At 49.7% G+C, this 14,666-nt stretch overlaps 1 protein-coding gene across 24 annotated transcripts in view; it reads left to right on the forward strand.

Moving 5' to 3' along the window:
- Positions 1-14,666, forward strand: part of ZMYND8 (zinc finger MYND-type containing 8) — a 105,504-nt gene that overhangs the window by 64,101 nt on the left and 26,737 nt on the right. For all 24 annotated transcript variants that reach the window (XM_045194446.3, XM_024559186.4, XM_024559188.4 and 21 more), the window contains 2 exons: positions 5,754-5,894; positions 13,664-13,816. In XM_045194446.3, the coding sequence (XP_045050381.2) occupies positions 5,754-5,894; positions 13,664-13,816 (294 nt within the window). The remainder of the gene's footprint in view (positions 1-5,753; positions 5,895-13,663; positions 13,817-14,666) is intronic.

Genomic DNA, 14,666 nt, shown 5'->3' on the forward strand with positions numbered 1-14,666 from the left:
GTAGGGAGGTGCCCAGGTTCCCACCCCTACATCCTGAATGTAGAGCCCGTTTTCTTTTCACTGCATGCTACTGCCCTCTGCTGTTTGCAGTGATAACAGCATTTAGTGGGAGCTGTGGAATATTTATTGAAATGCTCCCACAGTCCTACAAGACTGTGATTTATCCAAAACTGTGTTTAGAAAAAAAAAGAATGCCACAGGAACAGAAAAACCAGATTAGTTAAACCAATGAAAAATTTGTAACCAGTAACATAAAATTTAAATTACATAAAACTTTTATGAGAGTTTAGAAACCCTTCTTTTTCGTATAATCCTTAGAACCAGATTTACCCTCCTGAGAAACACTTTGTTCAGCCGGAAGCCTGTCACTCGTGGTGTCCTGGAATCCTGTTGTCTTAATGTTCAGAATGGCTTATCTTTTGGGGTATTTTTCTCACTCCCCCTTTACCTAGACCTCCCGGCCAGAATGGATGCCTCTGTCGGTAGTTGCTTGTGGGACCCCAGTTGAACTCGTTAATCGTAATAGGGTCCTGGAGCCTGGCGGTCACCACCCTTTGAGCTTAACGGCCCTTCAGTGTTATAGCTTAGGGTTACTGCTTGGGGATAAGGGACACGTTTTCACAAACTCCTTTTTAGTGTGAAATCATTATGTGTTTGTTGTAGAATAATTGTTATTTGCAAAGACTAAAGCCACACAGCGCACCACCTCCCGCAGTCGGCCCCTGGTTTCCAGGACTTTGCCCATGTTGGTCCATAAGCCGCGTGATTAATCGGAGGGCTACGCAGGCATGGGAAGGAGTGAGGCTGGGATCTGTAGGGGCTGGGGTGACCTGAAGCAGCAATATGCCTCTCGTCATGACCGAGGACAGTACACACCTGCACGCGTGTCACTTCCCAAGCAGTGCCGCTCTGAGCTGAGCTTTTTTACCAAGGGCCACGGGGCCCTCTCCTCCTCCTGGTTGTAGCCAAGTGGGAATGGGGGCTCTGTGTCGCCAGGTCTCTGGTGTTCAAGGGAAGCCTCAAATATTTTTTAAGATGACTTTTGTACGTTGGCTCAAATTAAGGAAGAAACAGCTTCGTGCTGCATCAAATGTGTGTGTGAACTGCCCGGTTCCTGGATTACCTGTTTGCCACGTCTGGTGTAGACTGTTCAGCGAGGGTTTTTTTGTTTTCACTTAACCTTGTGTTCTGAATACTTTTTCAAGTTAGTAAATAACCCTTCACAGCATTTCTGTCCCATCATAGACGGTTTGGGGACATTCTGCCACCGAGCCTTGTGTTGGACAGCAGCACTTTGAACAGGCAGGTCGTTTCCAGGGTTCTGTAAGTGGAGGAAGCTTAGCATGAATCAGTACCTCCTCCACCCCACCCCACCCAGAGGGTTGGGGTGCACGGGAAGGAAGGGACTTTTTTTTTCTAATTCAATTCTAAGACTCATGTTTCATGTATTCAGAACAGGGCTTAGCACAGGCTAGGGTTTTGTAAATGCAGATAATAAATGATGTGTTTTAGCCCACACTTGTGAACTGCACATCAAAGTATAAAATCTTATTAAATTATTGGTGACTTCAAAGGCTATTAGTTCTTCCTTGGGGCAAGATTTATGGCCTTATAAAAGGATTAGCATTTGTTTCAGAGCTTAATTGAAACAAGCATTTCCCGATGTCTTCTTTTTGCTTTTGAGAATGTCTGGAGTGATTTAAAGCGGGGTTTCTCGGTCTTGGCTGGCACTGTTGCCGTTTGGGGCCGGATGACTCTGCTGGGGGGCAGTCCTGTGCACCGCGGGGTGCTTAGCAGCATCTCTGGCCTCTGCCCACTAGGTGCTAGTAGCACACCTGTTCACAATTGTGACAGCCAAAAATGTCTCCAGGCCTTGTCACGTGGCCCCTGGAGGGCACAGTCACCCCTCCGGTCCCCGTGGAGAGTGACTGATTTAATGTATCATGCTTTTGAATTTCAGCCCTGACAAAATTCTCATTGCTTCACATTTATCTTTGAAGCTCTTCAATACTGACATTTAATTTTGTCTCATTTTTTTTAGCATAAAATATTCCTTGTAAATTTTAATATTATAGAATTAATAGCAGATCCTTTCTACCCTGAGAGGTGACAACTGTTAAAAACTGGCTGTCCCTTCAGATTTTTAAATGTGTAATCACATTGGTGGTAATTTCTTTTGGGGATGGAAGGGGATCAGGCTCAGCTTTTTGCTTCTTTCAGTTTAGCAGTGTTCCTTTGACTTCTTGTGATGTCTGTGCATATAAGTCTGGTCGTCAGTAGTATATAGATTGTACATGAGTGTGTCAGATGTTGGGATCGTGACTGAATTTTGGGAGACGTTACCTGGGGAAGAAACCTGGTTTTACGAAGTAGTATGAATGTGCTTTATTTTCCTCTTATCCTCACACTTTCGTTGCCTTTAGAGAGAGAAACACTAATGTGGGAGAGAAACTTTGATTGGTTGCCTCCCACATACACTTGGACCAGGCATCTCATACGCTCAGACCCAGGGTCGAACCCACAGCCCTTAGGTTGCCAGGTGATGCTCCAGTCACCTGAGCCATGCCGGCCAGGATGCAAATGTGTTAAATGTGGATACACTGACTTGTTTTCTTAATGTAATACGTCCTTGCTAGCTTTCTAATGCCCAATGCTGTAGGCATTTTGGCCAGCCTAATATTTTACATTTTCTCTAGATGGCCACAAAGAAGCCAGAATGTTTCTCTGCTTTATCCAAGAAGATTTGTTTACTTTCTAAGCACCACTTTTTGCCCCTTGAAGGCTGTATTGCCCCATCGAGAACACTTGGACTGGGGTGATAGCTGGGGAGGTGGCAGTCAGTGAAGGGATTCGGGGTATATTTTGGGAGGGATGTGCAGAGGCCTTGCTGAAAAGCTGGCTGAGTCGAGGCAGGAGGAACTGAAGTGGCCTTGAACAGCGTGGTGGGTGGTTGTACCATTGACAGATGTTGAGGCAGGTACGAGGTCTGTCACAAATTGAGTAGGCGGGGGTAGGGGCCGGCATGGGCCATGGTCCTAGATGTCTGTGAGGGTGGCCCTGCCCTTTGCTGGCCGGGTGGAGAGCGAGCCAGACCTGTCTCAGCGGGAAACCAGTGTTCTGTCGCCTCTGCTTTTGCCATACCCAGGTGCTGTGTTTAAAAAACGAAAACTTAAAACATGTTTCTTATCTTAAGCCTCAACACTGACATTTTCCTAACAGTGGAAACTATTTTTTTTATTGATCCCATGTTCAAAACAAAGGAACTTTATATGCCTGTGAAATTTACGGCTTGTTTCTGTTATTAATCTTTACTGCACACGCACGCACACACAAACACACAGAATTATAAAGATAGTGACTTTACAGGTGATGTTGCTACAGGCCTCTGCAGGACCACAAGTCAGTCAGGACTCTGTAGGCCCCCTCCTGGCTTCTCCTTTTCCTTTTTAAACTTGATCTGTTAAGCAGGGAACGCTTGAGGTCTCTTGTGATGGTTATCTTTGCATATTTTTTGGTTTTGGTCCCTTTACAATTAGGCTTCCTTGTCTCAGTTCCTTGCAGTCCCCAGCTGTGCTCTGCTAGCCGGCCAAGCAAGACCCCCTCTGCTGGACGAGCTGGTTAGTTTGTTTCAAGAATATGTAGAAAAGCCTGGTTTTTATGGTCCTCCAGGGGAGTACGTTATACCCATCTCTGCAGCCACTGCAGATCTCTTGGGAGCAGGTACAACGTAAATGAATGCATTATTGAAAAAGCAAAACAAAACACCAACCCAAACATCTTAACACTAAAGACTTTATTGAAAAATATTTAAGTCTTTTAAAATGTCTTTAACATCATTTACTCGTGTTTCTTTGGGTAACAAGCCCTTTAGTTCTGCTTGCTATCATACTGGAGGTTATAGTTACCAGGGGTCTTACCAGTACTACTAACAATCCCCGGCTGAGAGTATGTTGTGTGCCGGCCAGGCGTTCATTAATCCACACGGTAATGCTGACTTCACTTCGTATTTGAAAAAGCTTAGTCCTCGAAATAATTTCGCGTGTTAATTGAACGCTTGCTAAGCTCCAGTTGACCTGGGTTACCCCATCTCATTCCTGCCTCCTCCCTTCATTTCCAGAGGCACACCTGCTTCGTCCCTGTGTGGACCGATCAACCTCAGCACTGCTGACATTCGGGGCCAAAGATAATTCTTTGTTCGGGGAGGCTGTCCTGTGCACTGTTGGGCATTAGCAGCATCCCTGGTCTCCCCCCACTAGGTGCCAGTAGCACGCTGTCCCCTAGTCTGACAGCAAAACTGTCTGCAGGCCTGGCCCTGTGCGCCCTGGAGGGCAAAAAATCACTCCCGAAAGAGGACCATTGGTTTAGGTGATTGAAACCAGAGCCCTGGAGGTTAATGGGGAGTAGAAAATGATACTGCACCAAGAGCAAACAATAATATAGTCCTTAATAGATGCCAGGCACTGTTCCGATGAGTAATCTATTTGATCGCTACAACTTGATGAGGGTAGGCACTTTTATCCTCCCTTTGTATCATGTTAGTATTCCTCTTTGCTGCTGCTGGGAAAGGGAATTCAGAGACACCAGGTAACTTCGGTCGCCCAGCGAGTTGGCAGCAGAGCTGGGGTGTGTGCCCCATCTGGCTCCCAGTCTGTCCACTCTTGAGGCCACTTCTCTCCGCGTCTCGAGCCTTCCCCGCTCTGTTACAGTAACTACAGTGTTGGCAGGTCCTGGCACCGGATGTGAGCTTACCTCGTGTATGTTGAGTAGCCAAGCTGGGGCACACGTTGATCTGATTGAACCCTCCCTCTGAGCATCCCTATCTGGCAGCTGAGGAAATCGAGGCGAGCCCTTTGGAAGTCCCCATGACGTCTTGGTGCCTGACGCCTTGGCCATCAACAGCTTTTTCCTAAGGACCAGACCACTTTGGAGTCAGTGCTTCCTGTGCGTCTGAGGAGAGCTGGCTGTGTCGCTGCCTGCCACACATTTAGTAACAGGGCCGTCCCATAACCAGGATCTCTAGGAGGCTCTGGGTGGCCCACCTGAACTACCTCATTCAGTTGGTTTGGTTTCTGTTCTTCCTCCCCCCGCCCAGTGGGTGAGGGTCAGAGGGCAGCTCGGACGTAGGTTTAAGGTATTTATAAAAGCCTTGGGAATAGGTGTGACCCTCCACCCTCCTGTCAAAGTTTGAAACACAGTAAAAGGGAGGTAATTTACCAACGTCTCCTCACTCCATCTGGGGCTGCATTTACTTCCTTCAGCTCGGCAGCGCCTTTGAAATGGGAATCTCAAGCTCTCCCGAGGGGTCAGGTCGCCCCTGGCAGGTGCGGTGGCTGTGGGAGCCGGCCCCCGCGTCTCCCGCAAAGGGATGGCATGCCATTTGTAAGCCTGGTTCTGGTCTCTGCATCTGGGCCGTGGTGGGGGCTGGTTTAATCGCTATTTATTTTGAGATTTACACCCGTGAATGGGCCAAGCTAATTTCAGTGGCAGCTTAGCCGATTTGTCTTAGAGCTTTGTGTCTGACAGAATAACCGGGGAGGCCTCCTTCCTTTGTGGCTTTAACGGTTTAACATTGGGTGAGAGCCCTTTGCTTTGAAAGAAGCGGCTAGTCCTGCCCGCTTCACCCCATCTGTGCTGCTCTGCTGGCCTGTGGCAATCAAATGAATTTCTCACCTTTCCCTCCCTCCACCCCCACAAGTTTTATTTGTCTGTGTCTTTGTAAACCTGTCTTTTAACAAGTGCCGTGCTCTTTCCAGCGTCACCGGCCTCCACGAAGACGGGCCAAGCGGGGAGTTTATCCGGCAGCCCGAAGCCTTTCTCTCCTCAAGCGTCCACGCCACTCACGACGAAAACGGACAAGACGTCCACCACTGGGAGCATCCTGAATCTTAACCTGGGTCAGTTGGAATATTTGGAAGTCTCTTTCTCTGGCAGCTGTGAATATTTTTACAAGTTGTGATGTCCTCCTTTGTGAGTGGTTGTTGAACTCCGTGGTTCTCGAACTCTGAACTCTGAGCGAACTGTCTAAAAGGTGCAGTGGATGGACATGCAGAGAGACCAATAAAAGGAGCGAGTTAGGGGTTTCCTGGGGCCCGAAGACATGCAAAGTGTTCATCATGGAGTAACATAGGCCAGCGTTTACGACCTTACTTGCCTTTGACCACAGTAACCCAGTTCTCATCTATGTAAAAACATGTATTTGAAGTTTCATATATATACTTGATATATATCAAGTATTATGAATCAGTATTTATTTTTTCTCTGTGCAGTATATTCTGATACAGTGTTTCCTAAGTTCTGTCCTTTTTTTTTTTTTTAAAGCATTAGCTTAGGCCAAAGTCATCAGCAAAAATTGGCACTGGAAATGCTGATTCCCTAACTTTATGAAGTTATTGTTTTGTTGATCTGTCAAGTGGCCCTGGGACACTCGAGTGGGGAGGGCGGTCCGCAGAGGAGGCTGAAAAGGAGCAGTGGACAAAGACAAAGCCACACCCTGGAGGCCTCCAGCACAGGGTGTCGGGAAGGATGCTAGAGCGGGAATGCAGAGCCTCCAGGGTCAGGCAGTGCCTTCCTTCCGGCTTCCTCTTGTCCTGCAGTGCCCTTTTCAGATGGAGAAACTGAGGTCTGGAGAGAGGCATCTGGTGCCCAGCATGGCAGAGCCCGAAGGTGGTGGAGCTGGAGCGAGCCCATGTCTCCATGGAGGCCAGTGCCTGGGTCCCCCCGGGTCCCCTGTCAGTGCAGCTCTGATGTGATCGGCAATCAGGGGGTGGCTTTAGGGGCTCCGGTCCGGACTGACTGTGGGCATTGCTCACTTGAACAAAAGGGGACCCGTGTGCTGCCCTGGGGAATAGTCACTCTTCTCAGTGGTGTGGTTTGTTCTCCTGCCCTCCTCCCGCCTCCACACCCTGGAAAGCACTGTGGTGTGGAGACGTTCTCACGGTCCCATTTCCTCTTTGCCAATCATGCGTGGCAAGAATAGCTCCTTCCCTAAGCCAGGCGGTCCTTGGGCATCCTTGTGACGCTGTGGTCTTTTCGGTTTGGCTTGACCCACGGTGGGAGCGCACGGTGTCTTCCTGGCCTGTGTTCGGGTGGTGGGCAGAGTGGAACCCGGGCCTCAGGACCTCCCTGCTGGCTCTTCCCATGCCGGGACACGTGCCTCGTTTTGTCAGTGGGAACACGAGCACTGGGAATGCAGGCGTTTTAGGGCTGGGTTTTCAGTTACCTCCTGGAAAACAGAGCAGACAGGCACCAGTGAAAAGTGTCATGGATAGGTAGGGAAAAAAGGGAAAGTGGAGGGAAGTGCCAAATAATTCTCACGTGTCCCAGGGATGGGGCATGTGCTTTATGGGGCTTGATTATGTCTGACATCTCTGGAATTCCTGTGAGCAGACAGAAATGAGGCAGCGCCAGGGATAATGATGGCATTATTATATCTAACAAAATACTTAACTTAAAAATTATATTGGAAGAGGCAGAATTGTAGAGGCGGCAAACAGACCAGTGATGGCCAGGGGTCGGGGGTGGGGGGCGGTTTTACAGATCGCAAAGGGATGTCTGTGGCAGGCGGAATTGTCCTACATTCCATTTGTGGTGGTGGTTACCGACATCTGTGTAGGTGTTAAAACCTGGTGAATTTTGCTCCTGCAAATGAAAACTACTAAATTATAATAACCTTCAATGTAGGTAATAGCCCCATTTCACAGAAGCGGAAACCGAGGCCCAGAGAAGTCAGGTTACCCTCCCAGGATCGCACATGGTTCGAGGTACAGTCGGGCCTGTTTCACTCTGGAGCCTGGGCTCTTAACCAGGATGCAGGAACTGAAATGCTTCGACAGGGCCCTGCTGTGATTTTCACGTGCCCTTGGAGAAGCAGGCCAGCTGCAGGGGTCGCGGGTAAGGTGACATCCTGAATGGGGGGTCACACGGAGGGCGATGATCTTTGTTAAAGGAAGCAGCTCCCGCTACTCGAACCGTGTTGTCAGTCACATACTAAATTTTCAGAAAAAACAGAAAGCTAGATTTTTATGTGAATTCTCCTAGGTTTTATTTTATTTGTTTTTTAAATCCTCACCTGAGGATATGTTTTACTGATTTTAGAGAGCAAAGGAAGGTGGAGCAGGGGGAGAGAGAGAGGGAGGGAGGGAGGGAAGGAAGGAAGGAAGGAAGGAAGGAAGAAATCAATCGCTTGGTTGCCTCCTGTGTACGCTCCCACCTGGGATCGAACCTTTGACCTGTGGGTGCACAGATGACACTTCAACCAACTGAGCCGCCCTACCAGGGCAAAGGCTCCTGGATTTTAAAATTTGGCCTCAATTTCATCAAAAAATAAAAACTCTACTTGGGCCAAATAAATAGAACTAGAAATACACAAACCAGCCCATGGTTTGTGGGTCATCTGTTGGTTACCAAACTACTCTTATGATTAATTTCAGTGTGTGAGCGAGGGGATGGTTTCTGCGGAGACCGCCCTCCCCTGCCGCCAGCACACGGCCCAGTGTTGGCTGTCTTGGGCCTCTTCTCTCAGCTCCAGACAAGGAGCCGGACCCTGGAGGGTTGTCCGGGGTCCTCCAGTGACTCTAGGGTGATGATAAGTAAGACTGAGTTGGCGAGACTAGGAGAGAGGAGGAGGCCCTGATTCTTTTCTTCTAGATTCAGATTTGCGTTCTCTGTGAATTCTCATCTCCTCTTAGCTCCCAGAGGGTGTCTGCTTTGGGCTGAACACACGCAGCAGCAGTTCAGCCATCCTGGTCGTGACCAAGATGTGCCTCGCCGCTCTCCCCACGATGCTGGCGGAGCGGTGGAGAGCGGTCAGAACGGAGCGCTTCTGCTTGCTTTCTCGGCTGCTGCGAGGCGTCCTTTCTTTCTCTGTGGGGCCTTGGGAGTCAGGCGCTCTTCCAGAGCCTGGGTGCAGAGTCGGGGCCTTGGTCTCCCAGAGATTGTCTTGATTTTTTTTTTTTTTGAAGTTTTTGCCCGAGGATACATTTATTGATTTGAGACACACACGGAGAGAGAGAGACAGAGAGAGAGAGAGAGAGAGAGAGAGAGAGAGAGAGAGAGAGAGAGAGAAACATGGATCGATTGCCCGATTGCCTCTTGTCCACGTCCCCACTGTGGACTGAACCAACACCCAGGCGTGTGCCCTGACCGGGGTCAGACCTGCGACCTTTTGGTGCACAGGGCAATGCTCTCATCAATGAGCCACCCTGGCTAGGACTTGATTTTTTTTTTTTGAACAGTGAATCAGTGAGGAAGATCTCTGCGTGGCTTGATGGATGTGAGAGCATCTGCCAAGGCCTCTTGTCTGGATACCATTCCCTGGAAGGAGCCGCCATTCTGTGGCTCCTGGAAGTCCATGCATCATAATCTGCCTACAGCTTTTGAACAAAGGAAATTTTTTTAGCCAAAAAAGAAGTGGTTATATTCCTCTTTTAAAAAGTTTATTTGGTTTTTGTAACTCGTGAATGCTCGTGGTAAAAGAAATTTCAAAGTACAGAAAGGTGTTTAATGAAAACCCACGCCGGCTGCCACCTCTGATCACTTGCTTCTGTGCTGCCTCCGCACAGGTGACCTCTGTCACCTGTTGTTAGCTTCTGTGGAGAGCTCTCCTCGATATATACCAGTGGTTCTCAGCCTGGGGGATGGTGCCCCCCAGGGGACATGGGGCAACCTCTGGAGACATTTTTATTGCCACAACTGGAATGTGGGTGCTACTGGCATCTAGTGGGTAGAGACCTACTGTGCACAGGACGGCCCGGTCCCCCTCCCCCCCTGCCACCTCTCCCAACAAAGACCTGTCCAGCCCCAGATGTCAAAGTGCATTGAGAAACCCCTAGAACCCATACATACGCACACCGGTATCCCATTTCCTTCTTTGCTCCCCCACACCAATGCTAACTGTTCTGCCGCTGGTGCCTTTTTCATTGAACAGGCTGCCTGTCCTAGCAGCGTAGAGATCTGCCACTGTTTTCTTTCAGCAGCTGCGTTTTGCTCCATCTCAAGGCGAACTGTGACTTTATCCGGGCACCTTATTTACGGACTCGAGGCTGTTGTCCACTTTTTGCTGTTCAAACAGCTGCGGTAAAGACCCTTTTGCCCACATGGGAGTGTGTGACCATCGGGTAAATTCCCAGAAGTGGTGTCCCGGGTCAGAGGCCACGGACAGCTGACATTTGGAGAGATACTGCCCCGTAACCCTCTCACGGGGCTGTTCTGATGGACGCTGCCTCCAGAAATGTGAGATCGTGCCTCTTTCTCCAGCGGGGGTATTTTCTTTAATCCCTGGTTTCCATTTATAGCCCAAGCTGTCTTCCTATTAGCTGAAAAGTTCAAAATGTTGGCAGTAAGTGAGGATTCTGGAGATGTTCCTGATATAGAAGGGCAGGGGTGGAAAGAGTCTTGATAAGCTACTGTGAGCTAAATAAGACAGCAGCCTCTCTCTTCTCCCCGTGGAGGAGGAGAGTCGAGCGCAGCTGAAAGTTCCAGAAAGATAATTGCATTTGGCTAAACTGAAGGTGTGTCCCCAGGGACCTGATCCCAGCCCCCTGGCTTTTGGTGGTCCCCTGTTAGAATAAACATTACAGTGGCTTTTTGACTCGAGGGACCTCGTTTTGTACAATGAGGTGCCCTACCTTCTTTTCACTCCTCTTGATTATGAGGTGTAGGTCCCTTTCTCTGAACCCCAAGGTTTGGAAGAGTGGTTCTGTTCACACAGATACGCCAGGATTTGGGCAGGTCCCAGGGAGTTTTCTTTGCTCACGTTAGTTGCATACAGGGCTGTCAGCCATAGCTGCATTAGAATCGCCCAGCTGACTTTTCAAAGGCCAACGCCCAGGTTGTACCCCTGGCTAGTTCGTTCAGAGTCTCCGGGGATGGTGGCTAAGGCATTAGGATTTAAAAAAAAAATTCTACAGGTAGGTAACGTATGCAGCCATGTTAGCAGTCCCTGGGACTCCTACAGCACAGGGGATGGCAGATTTTACTTCCTGCACACCAATCTGGCCCCCACACTTGTTTTTGTAAATCAAGTTTTATTGGAACACAGCCACACCCATTTGTTCACATCGTGTTTCCTCTGGCTTTTGCACCAGATCCTGTGTGGTCCACAGAGCCTACTTTACTCCTTGGCCCCTTACAGCAAAGGTCTGCCGATCCCTGGTGTAGTGGTTGCGTTTTTAAATAGCTGCTCTTTGGAGGCAATTAGCTGGACAAGAATGCTGTTGAGCACATTGATGAGCACGTCAGTTGGGTAGCAACCCTCTCCCCAACCCCACTTCTTGGGAAGTGTTTTTGTTGAGATACTTAAAAAAAAAAGATTTTATTCATTTATTTTTAGAGAGAGGGGAAGGAAGAGAGGGTGAGAAACTTCGATGTGTGAGAGGAACGCTGACCTGCTGCCTCTTGTGCGCCCCCAGCTGGGGACCTGGCCTGCATCCCAGGCATGTGCCCCGACTGGGAATCAAACCAGCAACCTTTCAGTTCACAGGTCGGCACTCAATCCACTGAGCCACACCAGACAGGGCGAGATACTTCTTTTCTAACTTATGCTTGAAAAGGCTGTCTTTTTTCTCTGGGTCCAATATGCTCCTCATTTAAAAAAATTTTATTGACTTGCGAGAGATAAAGATAGAAACATTGATTTGCTATTTCATTTATTTATATATTCGATGGTTGCTTCTTGCATATGACTGGGGATCAAACCCACAACTTGGCCTATCAGGATAACGCTCTAACCAACTGAGCTGCCCGGCCCGGGCTGCTTCTCATTTCCGAGAGCAGACGTTACCACACGGACGTCCTGTTCTTCCTTTTGCTGTCACATTCGGTGCTTAACTATTGAAGCCCGTAAGTCCTAGTAGTACTGTCTTTAATCGCATCCCTTCTTGTTTCCCTGGGCTGCCTCCTCCTCGCTGTTTTATCACTGCTCCCCTCTCTGTCTTCTCTTCATCGGTCCTTCTCCAGGAGATTCGAACAGACATTCCTCCCCCTCCAAAGGGGCCGTGCACGCACACCTGTGAGCGTCTTCTGCCCTGGTGCCGATAGGCTCTCTGAAGAGCCCCTGGTCGGCATGTGCGTGTGCATGGACGCGCGTGCATGGAATACACGTGCATGCCCATGCACACTTGTATGCACACACCCTAATATGTTTTTTAGAGCCTTTTCTTGAATGACAAGGATGCTGTCTATTTCCTTGGACCACTCACTTCTGGAATCTTCCTGGCTATCCACCCTGAGCGTGTTTTTGAGAAAAGGCCCATCCTAATCTTACCTTCGTAGAGACCTCATTATGGTGAAAGAACCAAATCTGAGCAATTCGTTGCACTGGTCACCTGTGAGTGTGTTGGGTGGGGCCTTTGGGAGGCCGCCTGTGGTCCCTTCGTGGGAACCAGTCTGGGCTTGCCGTGTAGGGAAGAGCCCTGCTCCTGGGGGAAGGAGAAGGTGCGGGAGTCCTGTCGGGAAAACAGAACAAAAGCCAAGGGAGGGAGTGAAGGCTTTGAGTCTGTCTCCTGGGCCTCTTCAGCAGCCTGGGGGCAGAGGTGACCTTTGGGAGAATGTTGCAGGAAGACAGCAGGAAGACAGCAGGAAGTCAGGGTGTGAGCTCTCAGCCGGTGCGGAACAGACCAAAGGTTGCTTCTCCTCTCTGTCCTTGTTTCCACGCTGCGTGCATTCTGACTGATACTCTGGGATCAGTGCGGGTAGGGCAGATGCCCACGTTCTCTGCAGGGGGGTCGGTTGGAGGGGATGCCCGAGGTCGGCAGGCAGGGTGAGAGATGGTGCTCCTGCCCGCAAAGTTTCTCATCCCTTCCTGGGCCTTCGTAGCCCCCCTGCGTTTTGTCCGCTTCTTATATTTCTGGGACCCTAGAGGAGGCAGTTGAGGAAGTAGATAAGGTAGGGAAGAAATTCAAGAAATGCAAACCCACGGAATCTGGTTCAGTTGGTCCTATAAAGAGCCCAGGGCAGAAAGTGGCAGGGGGTGGGGAGAAGGGGCGGGACCTTGGCCATCTTCCGCAGTCAGAGGCCCTTGCCTGGGACTAGGGCGATCGAGAAGATACAGATTGAATATCCAGGGCTAATCTATTTACCTTCCCTCAGGTGCTGGGAGGAGGGTCTGCCTCTTCTCTTTTCCCTTCCTGTCTCATTTGAGCTCCAGACTAGGTTGGAGAGGAATGAAGAATGAAGTCTCTATGGTAAATGAGGAGCCAGGGGCCCCAGTTATCCTTTGAGGGGCTCGGCGTCTCTCTTGGATCCAAGCCCTCGCTGACGTGGGCCTGGAGTTCGAAGCACACTCTGGCCAGATGCCGTGTCAGTTTATCTGCGGATACTGAGGTTGAGCTTATTACTATAATCTTTGGCTTTTGAGATTCCCTAATGATGCCGAGTTCCACAGACAGCCTTCTGGCTGGGATCGTGTGTTTTAAATGCTGAAGGCGACCCCGGCGATTGTTCAGTAGACTGAGTAAACCTGCCAAATGTTTTCTCGGGGCTGTTATCTCCCAAGTCAGCTCATGTCACTGGGCAGATGACGTTGGGACCAATGGCAAAAATGTTTCAGATTGTTTTCCCTCCCATGTTCTAAAGTGTGTGTTTTCGAGAAGGACACTGTGTCACGAGACTTGCGTGCCCACCCCTCCAATGCCTGGTCTGACGAGGGTGTGACGGTGTCTTTCAGACCGCAGCAAGGCCGAGATGGATCTGAAGCAGCTGAGCGAGTCTGTCCAGCAGCAGTCCGCCCCCGTTCCTCTCATCTCTCCCAAGCGGCAGATCCGCAGCCGGTTCCAGCTAAATCTTGACAAGACGATAGAGAGTTGCAAGGCGCAATTAGGTACGTCTTTGGTTTGCTTTCATTGTCCTCACTATCGTTGTCATCATCTGTGGGAATGCCACCCAGGTGGAATCAGAGCTGGATCCCGGCTGCTTTGAACCTGGAGTTGTTGGTTCCATTAACACGTATTTCCACTCAGGGCAGCGTGTTTCAGGTTTGCTGGTTAGTTGTTCAGACAGGCTCTTTGAATCCCTCAGAGCTCATTCTTCAGTGGGGGCAGCCTGCAGGCTCGAGGTGTAGGTTGTGAGAAGCTTTAGAAGCAGGAAGGTCCTCCTGCGCCTGCCCTCTGCACACCCTGTCAGTACACGCCAGTGTTGTGACGGCAGGGTTGAGTGTGGCCCCAGCACGAACTCTTCTCCTCCAGACTGGGTCCTCCCCACCCGGCAGGCCCACCCTACTTCTGTGTCTGTTGCCTCCTTTCCTCTGCCCCCATGCTGCCTGCACTCATGCTACCTACCTGAACCCTGTCCCAAAGGCCAAGCTCAGTGTCACCTCCTCCAGGAAGTCTCCTCTGACTGACCTCCCCATCTGCCCACCACCTTTGATACTGTATTGCTCAGAAGCAGCAGTGGTCCTTTTGTGTGGGGGGTATCCTTCCTTCCCTACTAGACTGGAAGTTCGTTGAGGGCAGGGAGGTTGCCTTATAAAGATTTGCCTTCTCCAAGGTACTGGGTCTTGTGTATCAGGTAATGCTCTGGAGTATTGGTTAAATAAGTAAATAAAACCAGGAAGGCATTTATAAATAAATAGGGGATGACCGGGCCTCACTCCACGGTGAGATTTGTGTGTCAGTGGTTGCGCTGGACCTTCGGGTAAGGAAGGAGCTGTAGTTTGGCGACATCTGGGCTGT

The sequence above is a fragment of the Desmodus rotundus genome, chromosome 6, assembly GCF_022682495.2.
Source record: "Desmodus rotundus isolate HL8 chromosome 6, HLdesRot8A.1, whole genome shotgun sequence".
Lineage (NCBI taxonomy): Eukaryota > Metazoa > Chordata > Mammalia > Chiroptera > Phyllostomidae > Desmodus > Desmodus rotundus.